This window comes from Oncorhynchus mykiss, chromosome 20 (assembly GCF_057628025.1).
Source record: "Oncorhynchus mykiss isolate SJ-2025 chromosome 20, ASM5762802v1, whole genome shotgun sequence".
NCBI classification, from domain to species: domain Eukaryota; kingdom Metazoa; phylum Chordata; class Actinopteri; order Salmoniformes; family Salmonidae; genus Oncorhynchus; species Oncorhynchus mykiss.
In genome coordinates this window covers 33613869-33639793 of record NC_143041.1, presented here as the reverse complement: position 1 = coordinate 33639793, position 25925 = coordinate 33613869, and the positions used below count along the sequence as shown (strand labels likewise).

Sequence of the window (25925 nt, the reverse complement as noted above, 5' to 3'; positions counted from 1 at the left end):
GACGGACCCTTCCCCTCACACCCCTTCAGGCATTTCATACCACCTCATACCCAGTCCATTCCGCAGCTCTCTATCTTTACACTATACACACACAGGAATACTGATGCTTGGATACAGATGTAGGATCGTAACTTAAGTCAGTTTTCTACAGCAAGAAAATATTCCTGCAGCTACAGGAAATTTGAATTTGTCACGACTTCCGCCGAAGTCAGCTCCTCTCCTTGTTCGGGCGGCGTTCGACGTCACCGGCTTTCTAGCCATCGCCGCTCCATTTCTCATATATCCATTTGTTTTGTCTTGTTTCATACACATGGTTTTCATTCCATAATCACACTGCATGTATTTAGTCCTCTGTTCCCCTCCATGTCTTTGTGTGTAATTGTTTATTGTTAATGGTGTATGTTCACGCGCTATACTTTTGTATTCATGTTCCGTGATTTTTGGGCACTTAGATGTCATGGTGTGCTTATTTTTTGACCTGAATAAAGGTGCCCCTGTTTACTCTACTCTGCTCTCCTGCACCTGACTTCGCCTCCCTTACACAGCCTTAACAGAATTACACACCTACTATGGAGTCAGCAGGAGCAGGTACCCCAGGGACGTGCACGGGCAGGGTGTAGTGGTGTATATCGATGACATCCTGATATACTCAGCTACACGCGCCGAGCATGTGTCCTTGGTACACAAGGTGCTTGGACGACTGTTGGAGCATGACCTGTACGTCAACGCCGAGAAATGCCTGTTCTTTCAGCAGGTCGTCTCCTTCCTAGGGTATCGCATTTCCACATCAGGGGTGGAGATGGAGAGTGACCACATTGCAGCCGTGCGTAATTGGCCGACTCCCACCACGGTAAAGGAGGTGCAGCGATTTTTAGGGTTTGCCAATTACTACCGGAGATTTATCCGGGGTTTTGGCCAGGTGGCTGCTCCCATTACCTCACTGCTGAAGGGGGGTCCGGTAAGGTTGCAGTGGTCGGCTGAGGCGGACAGGGCTTTTGGGCAGCTACGGGCTCTGTTTACTTCGGCTCCCGTGCTGGCCCATCCGGATCCCTCTTTGGCGTTCATAGTGGAGGTGGACCCGTCCGAGGCTGGGATAGGAGCCGTGCTCTCACAGCGCTCGGGTTTGCCACCAAAACTCTGCCCCTGTGCTTTCTTCTCTAAGAAGCTCAGCCCAGCGGAGCGTAACTATGATGTGGGGGACCGGGAGCTGTTGGCTGTGGTTAAAGGGTTGAAGGCGTGGAGACATTTGCTTGAGGGGGCTAAACACCCTTTTCTCATCTGGACTGACCACCGCAACCTGGAGTACATCCGGGCAGCGAGGAGACTGAATCCTCGTCAGGCATGGGCCATGTTCTTTACCCATCTTGTGTTTACCCTGTCCTACAGACCAGGCTCCCAGAATACGAAAGCAGACGCACTGTCCCGGCTGTATGACACAGAGAAGCGGCCTATGGGATCAGACTCCCATACTCCCGGCCTCTTGCCTGGTAGCGCTGGTCGTGTGGGAGTTGGACGCGGACATTGAGCAGGCGTTGCGTACAGAGCCCGCTCCCCTCCAGTGTCCTGTCGGGCGTATGTATGTTCCGTCTGCTGTCCGTGACCAGTTGATCTATTGGGCCCACACGTCACCCCCCTCTGGTCATCCGGGGATCGGTCGGATGGTGCACTGTCTGACTGGAAAGTACTGGTGGCCCACCTTAGCTAAGGACGTGAGGGTTTATGTTTCCTCCTGCTCGGTGTGTGCCCAGTGTAAGGCTCCGAGACACCTGCCCAGAGGTAAGATACACCCCTTACCCTTTCCACAACGACCTTGGTCACACTTGTCTGTGGATTTTTTAACCGATCTACATTTCACAGGGAAACACTACGATCCTGGTCGTTGTGGATCGTTTCTCTAAGTCCTGTCGTCTCCTCCCTCTGCACGGTCTTCCTATGGTCCTACAGACTGCGGTAGCCCTGTTTACTCACGTGTTCCGGCACTACGGGGTGCCTGAGGATATAGTGTCTGATCGGGGTCCCCAGTTCACGTCGAGAGTCTGGAGGGCGTTCATGGAACGTCTGGGGGTCTCGATCAGCCTTGCCTCGGGTTTTCACCACGAGAGTAACGGACAGGTAGAGAGAGTCAACCAGGAGGTGGGCAGGTTTTTGCGGTCCTATTGCCAGGACCGGCCGGGGGAGCGGGCGGCTTTCGTGCCCTGGGCCGAAATGGCACAGAACTCGCTTCGCCACTCCTCCACTAACCTCTCCCCCTTTCAATGCGTATTGGGGTACCAGCCGGTTCTGGCGCAGTGGCATCAGGGTCAGACCGAGGCTCCTGCAGTGGGCGACTGGTTCAGGCGCGCGGAGGAGACATGGGAGGCCGCCCATGTTCACCTCCAGCGAGCCGCGCTTCACCAAAGATCAGCGCAGCCCGTCACCGCAGTGAGACCCCGGTGAACCGGGTCTGGCTCTCGACCCGAAATAAACCGGAATAAAAGTGTGCCTGTTTACTCTACTCTGCTCTCCTGCACCTGAATTCGCCTCCCTTACACAGCCTTAACAGAATTATTGTGTGGATTATAATTAATAGACATTTTTATGGCGATCAAAAAAACCCCATCTTAAGCGTAATTCAAGTCTGAAGTTTCAAAGTGGGAATTACTAACTACAGAAGCCTTTTAAACCTCAAATACACTATGAGTAAAAAATGTCCTGCATTGCAGGAAAGTTCTGCTGCAACAAGGTGATCAAATGAAGATCCTATATGGGGTCAATTTCACGCCATGTATTGAATTCAAAATAAAATGAATTGTGAACTTGAAAAAGTATGTTTTTTTGAGGACGGGTGAAATAATGGATGTTGAAATCAAAAACCAAACAATTGAAAGCAACATGTATAGAATTGTAAACAAAAATAAGACATCAATAGCAATCATTCCACGGGCATGACAAAACATGTATTTTACTGCTCTAATTACGTTGGTAACCAGTTTATGATAGCAATAAGGCACCTCAGGCGTTTGTGGTATATGGCCAATATACCATGGCTAAGGGCTGTACGCAGGCACTCTGCTTTGCGTCGTGCATAAAAACAGCCCTTAGCTGTGGTATATTGGCCATATACCACACCCCCTTGTGCGTTATTGCTTAAGTATACACTTGAATAAGCATAATAGAGGATAAACACATACAAGTCTATGACTTATTTCCATGTTGAAGGTTAGAGGTTAATAATGGTGAGGGAGGAACAGTAAGGGCCCTAAAACATACAGTACGGTATGTTCCCTAATAGTTCAGACACACTCCATGGTGAAGTTTACCCTAGGTGCAGATCTAGAATCAGCTTCCCCTCCTCCAATCCTAACCTTAAAATGCTAAACTGACCCAAGATCAGTGTTTACAGGCAACTTCACCCTACATGGTCTGAGCTATAAGTGCTAACTCACAATGCGAGGTTTGAAGGGTGGTTTGACCCTCTTCTGCTCCAGCAGAACCCAGTCGATCTCCTTGAAGAAAGGATGAACCTTGATGGCCTCCTCCAAGCCCTGGGTGATCACACAGCCCAGACGCTTGTTTGGACTCTTCGTCATGAACTACAGGACAGGGAAACAGGCAGATGGATGAAGGGGGAAGGGAAATAAAGGTACTTGACTTAATCCTCTTGGCCCCCTTAGGAACATGGGGCAAGGATGTGAATGTTAGGAAGAGAGAAATAGAGGTGAAAGAGCTAGAGTGAGGGGTTCAGATGGTCAAGTGGTGCAGAGTGGTCTTAGTGATCTGCTCTGTGGTCATCGTTAAGAGACCAGTGGTCATTTGAAGAATCTAGTGGTCAGATATGACCATTAGGACCTCTGGGCCGGGTAATGTGACCAAAGTACCAGTGAGACTGATCACAGAGTAACACGTGCCGGTCCAAGGCAAGCACGCCTGCTTTCCCACAAGGCTTTGCAAACAGGCAGGGGACGGCCAAAGTAAACGCATGACTTGTGATGGAAAAAAGATCACACAGGAACTTGGGACACACACACAAACTAACACACTCACATGAATATTCTGCAACACTAAAACACAAATATAGAATTACACAACGTCCATACACACCACCAAACAGGACACAAACGAAAAAGCACGTAATTCACATCCACACACAAGCACAGGACACTAACAAATATTACACACTCCCCCACGCACACACACACACACAGAAAGCCGGCCGCGTTCTTGGAAGAGGAGGACCCTCTGAATGCTGGGGCGGCTCACCCCTGCCTCCCCGATTGTGCGATTACACAAGCCCCGAAACCACCAGAGAACACAAACACGCTGTTCTTTTCCCACATGAAGTGCAACGTCTCCCAGGCCTCTCTCCCCAGCCCACACAGCACTGCACAGCCACTCTGGCTTTCTGAACTAATTCCACCCAGCCCTGCTCATCCTTGCTCCTCACTCTGCTAATCACCGAACACCACTTTACTACCTCACCAGAGACAGGCAGAGAGAGAGAGACAGCAGGAGGAGGAAGAGGAGGAGGAGACGACAATAAGGTAATGTGTGGGGAGGAAAGGGGGGCTGATAAAGAACAAGTGGAATAAGAAGTGGGGAAGATATGAAGAAAGAGGGGATAAAAAGGAGAGCAAAGAGGGATGGTTAGAGATACAGGCAGACTAGGACAGGGAGATAAACTGTAGGTTACTGACCGCTTTCAGGATGGAGACTGCCTCCTTGCTTAGCCACACTGGGTAGAGGACATCATCGTGGAGAATGGACTCAAACAGGTCATCCTCATTGTCAGCCTCGAAGGGGGGCTGGCCCGCCATCATCTCGTACATAAGCACCCCCAGAGCCCACCAGTCCACAGAGGGGCCATATTCTAGCTCCTGTAGGATCTAAACACACAGAGGGACAGGAAACAATGTAACACCATCTCATACAAAATCTCCTTTAGGATCTAAAAAACACAGGGGCACAGGAAACACTAACACCAGCTTCACTACAGCAGGATTTATAAGTAAGGGGGAACAGAATACTTGTGATACCAGCTCATTAGGGATGATATAATGAGAGAATGAGTAGAACAAATGAGTACATGAGTTTGATTGATTGAGTGATATATTGAGTGATTGATTGAGTAATTTATTGATTGATTGAGTAATTTATTGATTGATTAATTTATTGATTGAGTAATTTATTGATTGATTGAGTAATTTAGTGATTGATTGAGTAATTTATTGATTGAGTGAGTAATTTAGTGATTGATTGAGTAATTTAGTGATTGATTTAGTAATATATTGATTGAGTAATTTATTGATTGATTGAGAAATTTAGTGATTGATTGAGTAATTTATTGATTGATTGAGTAATATATTGAGTGATTGAGTGAGTCATTTATTGAGTGATTGAGTGAGCTTTTTTTATGAAACGGTGAGAGAGAAGCAGAGTAGAGGGTAAAGAGTTGAGTCAATGAAAGAGTACAACATGTGAGAGAGTAACTTATGGAATTGATGGTTGAGTACTGTCAGACTGTCCCAGATGAATGGGTGGTTTACTGTCAGACAATCCCAGATGAATGGGTGGTTTACTGTCAGACTGTCCCAGATGAATGGGTGGTTTACTGTCAGACTGTCCCAGATGAATGGGTGGTTTACTGTCAGACTGTCCCAGATGAATGGGTGGTTTACTGTCAGACTGTAGAGGGTGGAGTGTAGTGGGTAGAGGTTAGAGTGTAGAGAATGAAGGGTAGTTAGTAGAGGGTAGTGGGTAGAGGATGAAGGGTAGTGGGTAGAGGATGAAGGGTAGTGGGTAAAGGATGAAGGGTAGTGGGTAGAGGGTGGAGGGTAGTGGGTAGAAGATGAAGGGTAGAGGGTGGAGGGTAGTGGGTAGAAGATGAAGGGTAGAGGATGAAGGCTAGTGTGTAGAGTGTAGTGGGTAGAAGAAGGAGGGTTGAGGTTTACCTCAGGAGCGATGTAGTCAGGGGTCCCGCAGAAGGTGGTGGTGGTGACTCCGTTGAGAATCCCCTCCTTACACATGCCAAAGTCAGCCAGCTTACAGTGGCCATGTGCATCCAACAGGATGTTATCCAATTTCAGATCTCTGGAGAGATAGAGACAAAATGAGGTCTGAGAGGTCAGAGTGAAGCAGTTACAGAGGTCAGAGATAGAAGAGTATTCATCTGTCAGAGACAAATGAGACAAAAATAAATAAAAAGTCACTGTGTCATCACATTTATTGGAGATGTATAGATCTGCCACTCTGCCACAAATTAGGGGAGGGGTTAGGGGTAGGGGAAAATAATACATTTAAAAAAACTCTGCCACCACTGCTGAATTTTTTTTAGGGGAAACACTGCAATGCCAAACATACTCTCAGTGTTCCTACTCAGTGAACAGACACAATGCCAAATATACTCTCAGTGTTCCTACTCAGTGAACAGACACAATGCCAAATATACTCTCAGTGTTCCTACTCAGTGAACAGACACAATGCCAAATATACTCTCAGTGTTCCTACTCAGTGAACAGACACAATGCCAAATATACTCTCAGTGTTCCTACTCAGTGAACAGACACAATGCCAAATATACTCTCAGTGTTCATACTCAGTGAACAGACACAATGCCAAACATACTCTCAGTGTTCCTACTCAGTGAACAGACACAATGCCAAATATACTCTCAGTGTTCCTACTCAGTGAACAGACACAATGCCAAATATACTCTCAGTGTTCCTACTCAGTGAACAGACACAATGCCAAATATACTCTCAGCATTCCTACTCATTGACAGACAACGCCAAATACAGTGCCTTGCGAAAGTATTCGTCCCCCTTGAACTTTGCGACCTTTTGCCACATTTCAGGCTTCAAACATAAAGATATAAAACTTTATTTTGTGAAGAATCAACAACAAGTGGGACACAATCATGAAGTGGAATGACATTTATTGGATATTTCAAACTTTTTTAACAAATCAAAAACTGAAAAATTGGGCGTGCAAAATTATTCAGCCCCCTTAAGTTAATACTTTGTAGCGCCACCTTTTGCTGCGATTACAGCTGTAAGTCGCTTGGGGTATGTCTCTATCAGTTTTGCACATCGAGAGACTGAATTTTTTTCCCATTCCTCCTTGCAAAACAGCTCAAGCTCAGTGAGGTTGGATGGAGAGCATTTTTCAGTTCTTTCCACAGATTCTCGATTGGATTCAGGTCTGGACTTTGACTTGGCCATTCTAACACCTGGATATGTTTATTTTTGAACCATTCCATTGTAGATTTTGCTTTATGTTTTGGATCATTGTCTTGTTGGAAGACAAATCTCCGTCCCAGTCTCAGGTCTTTTGCAGACTCCATCAGGTTTTCTTCCAGAATGGTCCTGTATTTGGCTCCATCCATCTTCCCATCAATTTTAACCATCTTCCCTGTCCCTGCTGAAGAAAAGCAGGCCCAAACCATGATGCTGCCACCACCATGTTTGACAGTGGGGATGGTGTGTTCAGCTGTGTTGCTTTTACGCCAAACATAACGTTTTGCATTGTTGCCCAAAAGTTCAATTTTGGTTTCATCTGACCAGAGCACCTTCTTCCCACCACTGCGACTTGTATGCTCTAGTCGGCTGGCCCTCGCTACATATTCGTCGCCAGACCCACTGGCTCCAGGTCATCTACAAGTCCATGCTAGGTAAAGCTCCGCCTTATCTCAGCTCACTGGTCACGATGGCAACACCCATCCGTAGCACGCGCTCCAGCAGGTGTATCTCACTGATCATCCCTAAAGCCAACACCTCATTTGGCCGCCTTTCGTTCCAGTACTCTGCTGCCTGTGACTGGAACGAATTGCAAAAATCGCTGAAGTTGGAGACTTTCATCTCCCTCACCAACTTCAAACATCAGCTATCTGAGCAGCTAACCGATCGCTGCAGCTGTACATAGTCTATTGGTAAATAGCCCACCCATTTTCACCTACCTCATCCCCATACTGTTTTTATTTATTTACTTTTCTGCTCTTTTGCACACCAATATCTCTACCTGTACATGACCATCTGATCATTTATCACTCCAGTGTTAATCTGCAAAATTGTAATTATTCGCCTACCTCATGCCTTTTGCACACATTGTATATAGACTCCCCCTTTGTTTTCTACTGTGTTATTGACTTGTTAATTGTTTACTCCATGTGTAACTCTGTGTTGTCTGCTCATACTGCTATGCTTTATCTTGGCCAGGTCGCAGTTGCAAATGAGAACTTGTTCTCAACTAGCCTACCTGGTTAAATAAAGGTGAAATAAAAAATAAAATAAAAATATAAAAAAATGTTTGGTGTGTCTCCCAGGTGGCTTGTGGCAAACTTTAAACAACACTTTTTTATGGATATCTTTAAGAAATGGCTTTCTTCTTGCCACTCTTCCATAAAGGCCAGATTTGTGCAATATACGACTGATTGTTGTCCTATGGACAGAGTCTCCCACCTCAGCTGTAGATCTCTGTAGTTCATCCAGAGTGATCATGGGCCTCTTGGCTGCATCTCTGATCAGTCTTCTCCTTGTATGAGCTGAAAGTTTAGAGGGACGGCCAGGTCTTGGTAGATTTGCAGTGGTCTGATACTCCTTCCATTTCAATATTATCGCTTGCAGAGTGCTCCTTGGGATGTTTAAAGCTTGGGAAATCTTTTTGTATCCAAATCCGGCTTTAAACTTCTTCACAACAGTATCTCGGACCTGCCTGGTGTGTTCCTTGTTCTTCATGATGCTCTCTGCGCTTTTAACGGACCTCTGAGACTATCACAGTGCAGGTGCATTTATACGGAGACTTGATTACACACAGGTGGATTGTATTTATCATCATTAGTCATTTAGGTCAACATTGGATCATTCAGAGATCCTCACTGAACTTCTGGAGAGAGTTTGCTGCACTGAAAGTAAAGGGGCTGAATAATTTTGCACGCCCAATTTTTCAGTTTTTGATTTGTTAAAAAAGTTTGAAATATCCAATAAATGTCGTTCCACTTAATGATTGTGTCCCACTTGCTGTTGATTCTTCACAAAAAAATACAGTTTTATATCTTTATGTTTGAAGCCTGAAATGTGGCAAAAGGTCGCAAAGTTCAAGGGGGCCAAATACTTTCGCAAGGCACTGTATACTCTCAGTGTTCCTACTCAGTGAATAGACACAACACCATAGGACTTTCTCTGTATGGAGGCCAAAAGCACTGTGAGGAGCTATCTGCACTATGGAGGCTACTCTTGGTTCACACGTACAGTATGCACACAAACACACACAGAATGCTCCACAGACACAGAGTTGTGTGTCTCTCCATCGCTCCTCTCCTTTATTGTGGGCAGTGAGCGAGAGATGGAGGGTGCTGTTGGAAATGGCAGGAGTGGAGGAACAGGAGAGAAGATAAGAGGTCTGATGAAAGATGCCAGGGAGTGGCATGAAACCAGTCAGGTCAGGGTTTGATGGTTGATTGCTGAAAATATGTCAACATCTTTTAACAGATGCCATTCAGCCCAAGGTGTTTTCACAAAACAGCCTCCACGACCTGGGATTGTGTGTGTGTGTGAGTGTGAGGCACAACTGTTCTGTTTCAGAGACCTAAAAAGGACACATTAACAATCTGCATGATTCTCCTTGGGAGTGAAGTGGTAGGTTTAGGTGGGTTCATTCATCCTTATAAAACATTGATTAGTGCAGGTAATGTTACTATAGAGCAGTGTTACAATTATTTGTAAGGGGGCCACATTGGGTTGATACAATCATTCATAGGTTCGTACAGATCTTGAATTTGTTGTACTTTTTCTTCCAATATTACCAATTATCAATTGAGAGCAAATTCAGAGCAATAGAGCACATGCAATTGATTTGATGTACAGCACAACACAAATATATACACACACATCAAATAGGCTACATCACATGTATAATACCCATATTAAGGGTTACCTCAGTAGTTGGATGAGTGAAAATGTCCCTTCTGAATCTTGATTGAATTCATTCTAAATGTATAGTCTGTTGTTGCTATCCTTGTGAGGCAATCAAGGTGTGCATTGGTCAGCCTGTTTCTCTGTTTTTGTTTCACAATTTTCAAACACATAATCGGGCAATGTCTCTTACATCAGTGCTTTCCTCAAGAGCAATACTAAAACACGGTGCCACGGATATGTCAGTAATCAGTTGCTTACCGATGTCCTCGCCAATGTCTTCTATGTCCCTTGTTATGGTCGAGTCTGAGAGTTGCAGTCCCTTAATTTGCTTTAAAATAGCTTCCTTGTTTGTGAAATTAGCATACACTATTTCGGCTGAGGCCCAAAACATTTTTGGACAATATCCGCGTCTGTGAAGGCTTTGTTTCTCGTCAGTATCCAAGCAATCTCATATGTTGCCTCTGTCGTTTTCTCTGCAACAGTGCTAGATCTGTCCATCATTTGTTGTTGTCCTTTGAGTTGCGCTATTTGGTTGTTTCTGAGGTTGCTTTGTGGCGGATATGTTTTGTCAAAGTGGGCATGGTGCGACTGGAAATGTTGCTCTAAATTTGCTTGTTTAAAACAATTGACTGCCTTCTGTTCTGGCAAATAAGACAAAGTGAACTAGTCCCAGTATGCAGTACAAAAAATACTAGTATGTCCATGTCTCTTGGAACTTTCGGTGTGCTTCTTGAATCAACCGTATCCTTCTCTTAGCCACCGGAGCCAGGCTATTTTGGCCTTTCTGTTAGCTACTTTAGCTAGCTGCATTTCCCCGCTGCCATCTTCCTGATTTTCCTGGTTCTCCGGTGGTTGTTTGTTCATAGCTGTCACCTTGTTCTCCAGCTCTTCCCCCTCATTTTCATTGTCAATAGATTTACGTTTCTATTTTACAATAAATCGATCCATGGTTACCAGACTGCAAGATTAGCTAGTAGCAAACTGATATGTGTCGGTCGCTGTAGCTGAGCAGTTGCGTACTATTTTGGCAAACGATCTATTGCGGCCTTTCTGTTCAACAGCTGCGCTATACTGCCATCTATCTGCCGTCCAAGGAACAATATATATATTCAATGAAGTGATTCAGGCATGCATTAAACACATTGAATTGAAATTGTATCATTGTTATGTATTATGAATGGAAAATAGGAAAATCACAGCGAGCCGCAAATTAAGGGCTCATGAGGCCCAATGTGCTATGTATGAATATGGCAACTCATCTATGCTGTGAAAATCGGGGTTGATGTAATAACATCTGGTATCTGGCAAGAATTCAAAAAGTGTTTGAATACATGCATGCACTCTTACAAGCTCCACATTATGCGCTAAGCCCTCATGTTCCAAAGATGTTCCAGACGTTTCCATCAGGACATCTCCCCCCTCTCTCTCTGCCCCATCCCTATGTCTTTCCATATCTGTCAGCCCACCCTCTCTTTCCATATCTGTCAGCCCACCCTCTCTTTCCATATCTGTCAGCCCACCCTCTCTTTCCATATCTGTCAGCCCACCCTCTCTTTCCATATCTGTCAGCCCACCCTCTCTTTCCATATCTGTCAGCCCACCCTCTCTTTCCATATCTGTTTGCCCACCCTCTCTTTCCATATCTGTCAGCCCACCCTCTCTTTCCATATCTGTCAGCCCACCCTCACTTTCCATATCTGTCAGCCCACCCTCTCTTTCCATATCTGTCAGCCCACCCTCACTTTCCATATCTGTCAGCCCACCCTCTCTTTCCATATCTGTCAGCCCACCCTCACTTTCCATATCTGTCAGCCCACCCTCTCTTTCCATATCTGTCAGCCCACCCTCTCTTTCCATATCTGTCAGCCCACCCTCTCTTTCCATATCTGTCAGCCCACCCTCTCTTTCCATATCTGTCAGCCCACCCTCTCTTTCCATATCTGTCAGCCCACCCTCTCTTTCCATATCTGTCAGCCCACCCTCTCTTTCCATATCTGTCAGCCCACCCTCTCTTTCCATATCTGTCAGCCCACCCTCTCTTTCCATATCTGTCAGCCCACCCTCTCTTTCCATATCTGTCAGCCCACCCTCTCTTTCCACCCACCAGGTCACATCACCTCATCTGTGTTATTACTTTGTTGATATTTTACAAATGTTCCATCCTGAGAATATATCACTTTTCTTCCGGTCAACCAGGTCCTTCCTGCCAAAACCGGACGTGTCATTCAAAAGCATTATAAAGCATATAAATAGCCCTATGTCTGGATTTGATTAGATCTTTGATCAAAAAGTATATCCCGAGCCCGAGCCATACATTAAGCCATACACTTTATGAGCCATACACTTTATGAGCCCTACATGAAAGACATTTAATGAGCCCAAGCCCCAAAAAGCCCAGATGATTGTGCTTTTATCCAATACATATAAGACACGACAGAAAAACAGAAAAGCCCATAGATGTAGATAGCTATTTGCTCTCTTGGGTAAATAAATGAAACTATCTCCAGTAGGCTAATCTTTTTGAGTGTGAACTGTATTACTGCACTGTATTGTACACTGAGAATACAAAATATTATGGACACCCAGTGGTGGAAAAAGTACCCAATTGTCATACTTGAGTAAAAGTAAAGATACCTTAATAGAAAATAACTCAAGTAGAAGTCAAAGTAACCCAGTAAAATTCTACATGAGTAAAAGTCTAAAAGTATTTGGTTTAAAATATACTTAAGTATCAAATTAAATGAAATTGCTAAAATATACTTAAGTATCAAATGTAAAAGTAAAGTTATAAATCATTTCAAATTCCTTATATTTAGCAAACCACCAATTTAAGGATAGCCAGGGGCACACTCCAACATTCAGACATCATTTACAAATGAAGCATGTGTGTAAAATGAGTCCGCCAGAGCAGAGGCAGTAGGGGTCATCCCCTACATGTTGAGAAGTGTGTGAATTGGACCATTTCCATGTCCTACTCTAAACATTCAAAATGCTTAGGGGTCAAGGAAAATGTATGGAGTAAAAAGTACTATATTTTCTTAAGGAATGTTGTGAAGTAAAAGTAAAAGTAGTCAAAAATATAAATAGTAAAATAAAGTACAGATACCCCCCAAAAATACTTAGTACTTTACACCATATTCCTAATATTGAGTTGCACCCCCTCCTATTGCCCTCAAAAGAGGCTCAATTTATTGGGGCATAGACTCTACAAGGTGTCGAAAGCGTTCCACAGGGATGCTGGCCAATGTTGAATCCAATGCTTTCCTCTACCCTTGCCCATTCAAAACCTTCTGAATGGCACACACACAATCCAAGTATCAATTGTCTCAAGGCTTAAAAATCCATCTATAACCTGTCCCCTCCCCTTCATCTACACTGATTGAAGTGGATTTAACAAGTGAAACCAATAAGGGATCATAGGTTTCACCTGGATTCACCTGGTCAGTCTATGTCATGGAAAGAGCAGGTGTCATAATGTTTTGTACACTCAGTATATAATACTGTATTATATGGACTAGAATTACACACATCATTGTAACCATGATAAAGCAGGGAGAGAACGTGCGATTCTGGTGCAGTAAGTTACAAGTATAGGCTAGTGAATTAGATTTTAATTTTGAAATATAATAGGGTCTATTTGTATAATTAGTAGGCTGACGCCTATACTGTACACATTTCCTAATATTTCCCCTGCTGTTATTAGCCTACTTCCTATTTCTTCCTTTATTGTCGCTTCATTCATTCCTCGCTTTCAACAGTTCAATTAAATACGTTTCATTGTCCTTATTTTCATAATTCTAATGACATCATTGAATAATATAGGACTATAAATAAATCACAATCCCAGTGGGTCAGAAGCTCACAAACACTAAGTTGACTGTGCCTTTAAACAGCTTGGAAAATTCCCGAAAATTATGTCATGGCTTTAGAAGCTTCTGATAGGCTAATTGACATAATTTGAGTCAATTGGAGGTGTACCTGTGGATGTACTACTAAAGTGGTGATCCTAACTGACCTAAAACAGGGCATTTTTACTAGGATTAAATGTCAGGAATTGTGAAAAACAGAGTTTAAATGTATTTGGCTAAGGTGTATGTAAACTTCCGACTTCAACTGTATGTGCACGTGTTTGTCCCCATCATGTTCATGGGCTCCCAAGTGGCGTAGTGGTCTAAGGCACTGCATCTCAGCTAGTAGGTGACACTACAGACAACCTGGTTCAAATCCAGACTGTATCACAACTGACTGTGATTGGGAGTCCCATAGGGTAGCACCCAGTGTTGTCTGAGGTTGGCTGTGATTGAAAATCAGATTTTTTTCTTTACTTGCCTAGTTAAATAAAGGTAAAACCATTTTTTTCCTTTACTGACTTGCCTAGTTAAATAAAGGTAAAATAATTTTTTTAAATGACGTATGCTATTTTGGGAAGAGAAATTAAAAAACTATTTTTGCATTCCTGCGCCTGTCTCCTATCATTATACAACGTGACTAATGTCAAGTAGGCATGGGCCATGTCCGAATACCTGTACTTGAGTTCTAAATAGGAGACATTTTGTGTTTGAGAAAAAATGAAGTTTTATAGAATGTGAAGAAAATAAAACATGTGTACTGTATGCTTTAAATGACAGATGACATACTAATTTAGACTTTTCATCTAGTAGAATTTTCTGAACACTATTGAGGAAGAGAATCGTCTTTTGAGATCCACGTGTGTCTGACAAAGAGTCGCGCTTTACCAAAATGAACCAATGACGGGAATCAATGCAAGTGAGCATTAGATGAGGCATTCTCAGTAGGATGAGCCTAGTATGTTGATTGATATGTGTTGCTTACTGCATTCATTTTTTTAAAACAGTACATTCTAAATAGTACAGTATGTAGTTTAGTACACAGTATAAAGTTTAATTAAGTAGTATGGAAGTCAGATTTCGGACACAGCCATAATCTCAAATAGACATTTTAGTACAAAGGCACTTGTAGATTTAAGGTCAAGCTAACCTTGAACACAATTTCCTTTTCAATTTCCTTTTCCAATTAGTTCTAAAGATGAATCTACCTGCGGCAAGGAAAATGAATACAACACAATGACCCAGCAAGTCTTAAATGAGATACTTGATGTAGTCTGCACAATAGATGATGACAATGATCAATGATTTTATTGCACCGCACTGTGTACCAGTGCTCTCTCCATGTGTAGCAGCAGGTGTTGAAGAGCGCTAATGGAATGATAGTTATTTGAAGAAGTTCATTGAGTATATACCCTGTGACAGTTACACTTAGGTAACCTGGGTGCCAATGCCAATGTTTTTGCTTAGACTGGATCTGTTGTTGTTGAATAATATAATATATAATATGCCATTTAGCAGACTCTTTCATCCAAAGCGACTAACAGTAGTGCGCTCTTAGAAAAAAGGGTTATTCGGCTGTCCCCATAGGAGAACCCTTTGAATAACTCATTTTGGTTCCAGATAGAACCCTTTTGGTTTTTAAGATAGAACCCTTTTGGGTACCATGCAAAACTGTTTCCAGAGGGTTCTACATGGAACCAAAAAGGGTTCTACCTCAAACTAAAAACGGTTCTCATATGGGGACAGTTGCAGAACCCTTTAAGTCTTGCAGGTAGAAGCAGTCAGGTACCAATGCTATCATGTTGGTAGTTTGATCAAAGTTCTGGCCCTTGAATGTCTCTTTACTTCCTTGCACAGTCAGCCCATTTCGCTCTAGAGAGAAGGCCTTGTGGAGGGAAATCACATGACAGAAATTGCAATGCTGCAAGGCATTTCTCAAATATTAAATAGCTTTTGAGTCTTAAGCTGGCTGGTGAGGAGTTACAACGGATAACATATCATACCATGCAGCAACATGGGCCATATCTCTCATGAATAAAAATAAAATAAAATCTGACATTAAAACCCCAACAAGAAACTTGCGTCAGAGTGTGCTTCCAACCAACAAACTCCAACTGAGATTATTGCTGGCAAAACAGAAAAAAAAACAGCTGTACGAGTATACAGTTGGAGTCAGAAGTTTACATACACCTTAGCCAAATACATACATTTATACAACAGTTTTTCACAATTCCTGACATTTAATACAAGTAACAATTCCGTGTCTTAGGTCAGTTAGGATCACCACTTTATTTTAAGAATGTTAAATGTCAGAATAATAGTAGAGAGAATGATTTATTTCAGCTTTTATTTCTTTCATCACATTCCCAGTGGGTCAGAAGTTCACATACACTCAATTAGTATTTGGTAGCATTGTCTTTCAATTGTTGAACTTGGGTCAAACGTTTCAGGTGGGCTTCCACAAGCTTCCCACAATAAGTTGGGTGAATTTTAGCCCATTCCTCCTGACAAAACTGGTGTAACGGAGTCAGGTTTGTAGGCCTCCTTCATCGCACATGCTTTTTCAGTTCTGCCCACAAATGTTCTGTAGGATTGAGGTCAGGGCTTTGTGATGGCCACTTATATACCTTGACTTTGTTGTCCTTAAGTCATTTTGCCACAACTTTGGAAGTATGCTTGGGGTCATTGTCCATTTGGTAGACCCATTTGCGACCAATCTTTAACTTTCTGACTGGTCTTGAGATGTTGCTTCAATATATCCACATAATTTTCCTGCCTCATGATGTCATCTATTTTGTGAAGTGCACCAGTCCCTCCTGCAGCAAAGCACCCCCACAAAATGATGCTGCCAAACAGTTCTATTTTTGTTTCCTCAGATCAGAGGACATTTCTCCAAAAAGTACGATCTTTGTCCCCATGTGCAGTTGCAAACCGTAGTCTGGCTTTTTTATGGCGGTTTTGGAGCAGTGGCTTCTTCCTTGCTGAGCGGCCTTTCAGGTTATGTCGATATAGGACTCGTTTTACTGTGGATATAGATACTTTTGAACCTGTTTCCTCCAGCATCTTCACAATGTCCTTTGCTGTTGTTTGTGGATTGATTTGCACTTTTCGCACCAAAGTACGTTCATCTCTAGGAGACAGAATGCGTCTCCTTCCTGAGCGGTATGATGACTGCGTTGTCCCACGGTGTTTATACTTACGTACTATTGTTTGTCCAGATGAACGTGGTACCTTCAGGCATTTGGAAATTGCTCCCAAGGATGAACCAGACTTGTGGAGGTCTACCACTTTTTTCTGAAGTCTTGGCTGATTTCTATTGATTTTCCCATGATGTCAAGCAAAGAGGAACTGAGTTTGAAGGTAGGCCTTGAAATACATCTACAGGTACACCTCCAATTAAATCAAATGATGTCAATTAGCCTATCAGAAGCTTCTAAAGCCATGACATAATTTTCTGGAATTTTCCAAGCTGTTAAAAGTCAACTTAGTGTACGTAAACTTCTGACCAACTAGAATTGTGATACAGTGAATTATAAGTGAAATAATCTGTCTGTAAACAATTGTTGGAAGAATTACTTGTGTCATGCACAAAGTAGATGTCCTAACCAACTTGCCAAAATTTTAGTTTGTCAACAAGAAATTTGTGGAGTGGTTAAAAAACAAGTTTTAATGACTCCAACCTAAGTGTATGTAAACTTCTGACTTCAACTATACATATGGTAAATGAACAGGAACTACTGTCACCATTGTCAGGACCTTTACTCATGATTTTGGCAGGCATACAAATGTTATATTACACGCACACACACACACACACACACACACACACACACACACACACACACACACACACACACACACACACACACACACACACACACCAATCAGGCTCAATTGAGAGCATTTCCTGTGTTTCATGTTAATCTTGTGGAGTGATTTTTCCATTACGTACACAGCAACCCTCTCTGCTCTGACAGTTAACCTCCCTCCCTCCGCTTGAAATGAGCACCCCATTCAGCCCGAAAGACACAAACACTCAGGCATATGCACACACACACATATGCATGTACGTACACGTGCGCGTAGAAACACACACACAGGTTAGTGTTTTTTTTGTAATGAAACTTGTTCTGGAGGCAATTCTGCAGAGCGGTTACCAACTGACACAGTCACAAAGCCGTTCATCCTAAACTTAACCTTCACCACACTGCTAACCCTAACCTTAAATTATGACCAAAAAGCACATTTTTGTTTTCAGAAATTTTTACAATGTAGCTCATTTTGAATTTGCAGGGGGAAATCTAAATTGAAATTGCTCAGTTCTTCCTCCAGGACTCCAACAATAAATGTCAACTTACGCGTGCACACACGCGCACACACACAAATTATTCACTAGGACCCATGGACCAGCCCATGATCAATAGTGAGTAATACATTTCCTAGAAGTTCTAAAAAGAGACATAATGAGAATAGCTTTGAACATGACCCACGACCCCTGCTGTGCAGACCCTGGTTCAAATACTTAGAAGAACAAACTGCCCTTAATATTTATTTCTATCTGGAAATATTGTTGTCTGCCCACGCTAAAGTACACCATGCTAAACTACAACTGAACCATGTTAACCAAGTCGTTTTAAGTACACAACTACAGCTGGACCATATTAACTAAGTCGTTTTAAGTACATGCCCGATTCCAATGAGAGTTATCCGAGACCTGGGCATTATAATGTCATGTTATTCTTTCTCCAGATTACTACACCTAAATTCTCGAGCTAACACGCAGATCCCAAATGGTGTCCATATAGAGAAAATGGGCTATTTTCCTTCAGATAATTATTGAAGTTGGTGCAAAAAGATCCATATTTTTTTGTCAGAAAATCACCTATTGATATAGCAATACATGTTGCATGTTCAAGTTCAACATACATAAAGATGGAAATAGGGTGGGTGAATGAGGGAGAGAAAGAGGGAGAGAAAGTGGGAGAGAAAGGGAGAGAAAGGCGAAGAAAGGGAGAGCAAGGCAGAGAGAGGGAGTGAAAGAGGGAGAGAAAGGGAGAGAAAGGGGGAGAGAAAGGGAGAGAAAGGGGGAGAGAGGGAGAGCAAGGCAGAGAAAGAGGGAGTGAAAGAGGGAGAGAAAGCTGGTATACATGAGGACAGTCCGTGGTGTCTGAATAAAGGTCAAACGGAAGTCATGGAGAACAGGCATTACGTGGGACACTCTTCAATGGTATGGTATCTGGGGTAGCTAGACATGGCTGTTTATTTTGATTGTAGTCTATGCATTTCACACGCACACGTAGGTGTTATGTTTGTATGTCTGCATAGTGCGTTTATTGCCAGGTTCATTAGTTTCTAGGTTTATGAGTGTGGATGTGAACTGAGCATGTACAGTACACAATATGTGGTTGTATACATGGCTTGGTGGTGTATGATTGTGTGTATTGTGCTGTGCTCTGTTGTGAATGCTGCCCATAGAGGCTCCAGTCTCACATAAGCTTGTGCAGAGCGAGGAGGGCGGACAGATAGCCTGGTGATAGACTCCTCCCCTCTCCCCTCCCCTCCCGTTCCCGTCTATAGTGGCATACAGGCTTCAACCAGCCGACTGCATGCCAGTCCAGACTTGTCCCACATCACTAGCAGATCAAACTGCTACTGTCTCAAACGAAACTTAGCTACTGTTTTCTTTTCTCTCTCTCAGAAGTGGGGGGTGAGAGGGAGTCATGTACCTACTTCCCAGAGTATTCCCAAAAGGGTTGTTTGTATTCTTGGATGAAAGTGCTCAACAGGTCACAGAGAGGTAAGGCTGAGTCAACTCAGGTTAAGTATGTGGCGTTACGTTAAATGTTGTAGACCTCCCATGCAAAGGTGTGTGCATCACATTTGTCAATCCTGGCTTTCACTGATTTCATTGATTTGCCAAGTCCGAACAAAGCGAAATCCACTGACAGAATTGCCTTGAGTGGAAATCATAAAGACATCTTCATTGTCATCCTACGCTCAATGACTACTCTCTGGAAGACAAAGCTGATGCTTGCAGAGCTCTACAATATCAAATGCTTGAATAACAAATGGATTTCGTTAAAGGTAGACTCAGCGTTATGACATTGCAACAAGCAGCACTGCAGATATTGCGATGAGCCCGATGCAAGATTTTGCTCTCACACAGTCACACAGGGTATCTGTGCATGTGAATGTCACACAGGGTATCTGTGCATGTGCGCGGGTTCGCTTCACGCTGCTACAGCGTGGTAGCTACGGCACCAAAACAGCAAAGTTTAGCCTTGTGCGTCAATACTTTTAGTTGCTGCGGAAATTTACCCACTATTGCTGTTTATTACTTTGTACATCGCTGAGTGTACCTTTCAAGCTAAAACTTGCTCCCTGACATTATTAATAAACACTGAAATAAATAGTCATTCAGACAATACGTCAAATCAAAAAGGCACCAAGGAGGCTGGCTATACTCTGCGCTGCTAAAATCACGTAGCCAGAACCCTTTGATTAGGAACAGGGACAATGAGTCCAGACTGTAGTCTCACCCACTTTCCTGTCTTGAACACAAGCTCACTGCACAGCCCAGAGAGAGAGAGAGTAAGCAACAGAGAGAAGGAGAGAGAGTGAACGACAGAGAGAGACAGAGAGAGAGCCAGAGAGAGAGGGAGAGAGAGCAAAAGAAAGAGAGCGACGGGGAGAAATGGAGAGAGAGAAAGAGCACCTTCAACCTACAGTACATACTGTAGCCAGACTATTATTCTTTTGATTTTACACAATACACAATTCACATTGGCTGGTCACTTCTTAGCCTGGTAACTACCTACACATATTGACAGATGGAATTTCATGACTTTTCCATGACTTTTATACAAATTTCCATTACCAACAATTGGCAGCGTCTATGTATGTACACTCAGTGGCCAGTTTGTTAGGTACATCTAGTACCGATTCCCTTTGGATTCCCTTTGCCTCCAGAACAGCCTGAATTCTTCAGGGAATGGAAACGTTGCTCAATTGGTATCATGCAACCTAATGTGTGCCAGGAAAATATTCCGCACAACATTACACCACCACCACCATTGTCACCAGGCAGGATGGGGCAATGGACTCATGCTGCTTACGCCAAATCCTGACTTTGCCATCAGCATGACGCAACAGGAACCGGGATTTGTTGGACCAGGCAGTGTTTTTCCAATCCTTAATTGTGTGTTGGTGACCGCCTGCCCACTGGAGCTTCTTTTAGTTTTTATCTGACAGGAGTGGAACCCGGTGTGGACGTCTGCTGCAATAATAGCCCATCCGCTACAAGGAAGCACGAGTTGTGTGTTCCGAGATGCCGTTCTGCACACCACTGTTGTACTGCGCTGTTATTTGCCTGTGTGTGGCCCGCTTGTTAGCTTGCACGATTCGTGCCATTCTCCTTCGACCTTTCATCAACGTGCTGTTCTCAGCCACAGGACTGCTTCTGACGGGATGTTTCTTGTTTGTCGCACCATTCTCGGTGAACCCTAGACACTGTCATGCGTGATAAGCCCAGGAGGACATCCGTTTCTGAGATACTGGAACCGGCACGCCTGGTTCCAGCTCTCGACCTTCGTCTCTCCCGTGCCCGTACGGGAGTTGTAGCAATGAGACAAGACAGTAACGATGAACAATTGGATACCACGAAATTGGGGAGAAAAAGGGGGTAAAAATATAATAATAATAAAAAATAAAAATAAAGTCGCTTACGTCACCCGTTTTGCCCATTCTAACGTTCAATCCAACAGTAACTCAATGCATGTCTGCCTGCTTTATATAGCTGGCCACGGCCACGTGACTCACTGCTAGGAGAGAAACATTTTAACTGAACGTGTCAGCCAGACAGCCACTCACAAAGTAAACTACCGATCAATGTCCATGGTGCTGAAATTGCAACATGTCTATGCGGCTGCATGACTATCAAATTGATGATAGGCTTTCTATGGTGCAATGGCTCAGCTTTGCTTTAGCTAATGGATAAATGTTTATTGGTAGGTCTATTTGGTCGTCATTTTCTCAGGTTAAGCCTAACATTTCACGAAGCTGTGCAAGGTGTCGCAATGCTGCCATTTTTAGACTGCTGGCTGGTGGTGATAATGCAATTACTTTTTCAGTAATTCATGTTGGAAATTTAAACACTGCAGATTGTCAAATACCTTTTCCATACAACAGAATACTAATCAGCTATCAATAGATTTTATAGCTGAATAGAATATACAGCTGTCCTGTATAGGCTACCTGAACGTGCAAGACTTGAGCCATCCTTGTGCTCTCTCCCAGCCCCAGATAGAAAGTTGTTGTGTGCAAAAACAGCCTATTAATGCCAAATAATACAGTCAGTCCACCCTCAAAACACTAGTTTACTAGGGATTGTTTCATTATGCAGTGTACTATCTATAGCTATATACTGTATTTAGCTGCTATTTACAGTGCCTTGCGAAAGTATTCGGCCCCCTTGAACTTTGCGACCTTTTGCCACATTTCAGGCTTCAAACATAAAGATATAAAACTGTATTTTTTTGTGAAGAATCAACAACAAGTGGGACACAATCATGAAGTGGAACGACATTTATTGGATATTTCAACCTTTTTTAACAAATCAAAAACTGAAAAATTGGGCGTGCAAAATTATTCAGCCCCCTTAAGTTAATACTTTGTAGCGCCACCTTTTGCTGCGATTACAGCTGTAAGTCGCTTGGGGTATGTCTCTATCAGTTTTGCACATCGAGAGACTGACATTTTTTCCCATTCCTCCTTGCAAAACAGCTCGAGCTCAGTGAGGTTGGATGGAGAGCATTTGTGAACAGCAGTTTTCAGTTCTTTCCACAGATTCTCGATTGGATTCAGGTCTGGACTTTGACTTGGCCATTCTAACACCTGGATATGTTTGTTTTTGAACCATTCCATTGTAGATTTTGCTTTATGTTTTGGATCATTGTCTTGTTGGAAGACAAATCTCCGTCCCAGTCTCAGGTCTTTTGCAGACTCCATCAGGTTTTCTTCCAGAATGGTCCTGTATTTGGCTCCATCCATCTTCCCATCAATTTTAACCATCTTCCCTGTCCCTGCTGAAGAAAAGCAGGCCCAAACCATGATGCTGCCACCACCATGTTTGACAGTGGGGATGGTGTGTTCAGCTGTGTTGCTTTTACACCAAACATAACGTTTTGCATTGTTGCCCAAAAGTTCAATTTTGGTTTCATCTGACCAGAGCACCTTCTTCCACATGTTTGGTGTGTCTCCCAGGTGGCTTGTGGCAAACTTTAAACAACACTTTTTATGGATATCTTTAAGAAATGGCTTTCTTCTTGCCACTCTTCCATAAAGGCCAGATTTGTGCAATATACGACTGATTGTTGTCCTATGGACAGAGTCTCCCACCTCAGCTGTAGATCTCTGCAGTTCATCCAGAGTGATCATGGGCCTCTTGGCTGCATCTCTGATCAGTCTTCTCCTTGTATGAGCTGAAAGTTTAGAGGGACGGCCAGGTCTTGGTAGATTTGCAGTGGTCTGATACTCCTTCCATTTCAATATTATCGCTTGCACCGTGCTCCTTGGGATGTTTAAAGCTTGGGAAATCGTTTTGTATCCAAATCCGGCTTTAAACTTCTTCACAACAGTATCTCGGACCTGCCTGGTGTGTTCCTTGTTCTTCATGATGCTCTCTGCGCTTTTAACGGACCTCTGAGACTATCACAGTGCAGGTGCATTTATACGGAGACTTGATTACACACAGGTGGATTGTATTTATCATCATTAGTCATTTAGGTCAACATTGGATCATTCAGAGATCCTCACTGAACTTCTGGAGAGAGTTTTCTGCACTGAAAGTAAAGGGGCTGAATAATTTTGCACGCCCAATATTTCAGTTTTTGAATTGTTAAAAAAGTTTGAAATATCCAATAAATGTCGTTCCACTTCATGATTCATGAATACAGTTTTATATCTTTATGTTTGAAGCCTGAAATGTGGCAAAAGGTCGCAAAGTTCAAGGGGGCCGAATACTTTCGCAAGGCACTGTACACTACTGGTCAAAAGTTTTAGTACACCTACTAATTCAAGGGGTTTTCTTCATTTTTTACTATTTTCTACATTGTAGAATAATAGTGAAGACATCAAAACTATGAAATAACACATATAGAATCATGAAGTAACCAAAAAAGTGTTAAACAAATCAAAATATATTTATATTTGAGATTCTTCAAATAGCCACCCTTTGCCTCGAAGGACACATTTGCTAAGCACTTGTTGGCTGCTTTTCCTTCACGCTGCGGTTGGACTCATCCCAAACCATCTCAATTTGGTTGAGGTCGGGGGATTGTGGTGCAGCACTCCATCACTGTCCTTCTTGATAAAATAGCCCTTACACAGCTTGGAGGTGTGTTGGGTCATTGTCATGTTGAAAAACAAATGAAAGTCCCACTAAGCCCAAAAAAGATGGAATGGCGTATCGCTGCAGAATGCTGTGGTAGCCATGCTGGTTAAGTGTGCTTTGAATTCTAAATAAATCATCAGAAAAGCACCTACACCATAACACCTCCTCCTCCATGCTTCACGGTGGGAAATACAAATGCGGAGATAATCCTGTAATGGTTTTCCTCCTATTCGTCTGACGAGGAGAGGCGAGAAGGATCGGAGGACCAATATGCGGCGTGGTAAGTGTCCATGGTTGTTTATTAAAACACATAAACTGAACACTTCAATTTACAAAAACAACAAATGTGAAAACCGAAAACAGTACCGTGTGGTGTAAAACATAGACACGGAATCAATCACCCACAAAAACCCACAAAAACACAACCAGGCTACCTACAGTGCCTTGCGAAAGTATTCGGCCCCCTTGAACTTTGCGACCTTTTGCCACATTTCAGGCTTCAAACATAAAGATATGAAACTGTATTTTTTTTGTGAAGAATCAACAACAAGTGGGACACAATCATGAAGTGGAACGACATTTATTGGATATTTCAAACGTTTTTAACAAATCAAAAACTGAAAAATTGGGCGTGCAAAATTATGTTTCCTTTAGCTCTCGGAATGACTAAGTCCAGGAAGAGAGGCGTTGACGAAGCCTTAATTCAATACAGCATTACGCTTTAAATGGGACTTTTCCTGTTAGGAGGTCATGGTGGTGGAGGTAAAAACAGACTGGGTGGGTTTGAAACTCCCAACTCCCAACCACGGGTGGTTGAGGGGTCCTCAGGTCAAGATGGGCACCAAGAACACTGGGCACAGAAACTCCTAGAAAGCCCATGTACTGTAGGTGGTGGCTGTTTAGAGCTGGGTCTATTCAAAGCATTGGAGACTGATAGCTGCCAGAAGAGAACTACTGTCCACAGGGGCAACTACTGTCCACAGGGGCAACTACTGTCCACAGGGGCAACATAGTTGATAGCTGTCAGAAGAGAACTACTGTCCACAGGGGCAACATAGTTGATAGCTGTCAGAAGAGAACTACTGTCCACAGGGGCAACATAGTTGATAGCTACCAGAAGAGAACTACTGTCCACAGGGGCAACATAGTTGATAGCTACCGGAAGAGAACTACTGTCCACAGGGGAAACTACTGTCCACAGGGGCAACATAGTTGATAGCTACCAGAAGAGAACTACTGTCCACAGGGGCAACATAGTTGATAGCTACCAGAAGAGAACTACTGTCCACAGGGGAAACATAGTTGATAGCTACCAGAAGAGAACTACTGTCCACAGGGGCAACATAGTTGATAGCTGCCAGAAGATAACTACTGTCCACAGGGGCAACATAGTTGATAGCTACCAGAAGAGAACTACTGTCCACAGGGGCAACATAGTTGATAGCTGCCAGAAGAGAACTACTGTCCACAGGGGCAACATAGTTGATAGCTGCCAGAAGATAACTACTGTCCACAGGGGCAACATAGTTGATAGCTGCCAGAAGAGAACTACTGTCCACAGGGGCAACATAGTTGATAGCTACCAGAAGAGAACTACTGTCCACAGGGGCAACATAGTTGATAGCTGCCAGAAGATAACTACTGTCCACAGGGGCAACATAGTTGATAGCTGCCAGAAGAGAACTACTGTCCACAGGGGCAACATAGTTGATAGCTGCCAGAAGAGAACTACTGTCCACAGGGGCAACATAGTTGATAGCTGCCAGAAGAGAACTACTGTCCACAGGGGCAACATAGTTG

The 25925-nt window shown here is 43.3% G+C and overlaps 1 protein-coding gene and 1 long non-coding RNA gene across 3 annotated transcripts in view; both read right to left on the bottom strand.

Annotated features, from left to right (window-relative positions):
* LOC149974574 (uncharacterized) overlaps positions 1-25925 on the bottom strand; it is a 423285-nt gene that overhangs the window by 190250 nt on the left and 207110 nt on the right. The gene's annotated exons all lie outside the window — the stretch shown is intronic.
* LOC110499309 (protein kinase C epsilon type) overlaps positions 1-25925 on the bottom strand; it is a 158732-nt gene that overhangs the window by 4044 nt on the left and 128763 nt on the right. For both annotated transcript variants that reach the window (XR_016489481.1, XM_090212943.1), the window contains exons 12-14: positions 5928-6066; positions 4674-4862; positions 3426-3572 (exon numbers count right to left, since the gene is read on the bottom strand). Coding sequence is in view for 1 of the 2 variants with exons in the window: in XM_090212943.1 (XP_090069069.1) it covers positions 3426-3572; positions 4674-4862; positions 5928-6066 (475 nt within the window). In the remaining variant the exon portion in view is untranslated. The remainder of the gene's footprint in view (positions 1-3425; positions 3573-4673; positions 4863-5927; positions 6067-25925) is intronic.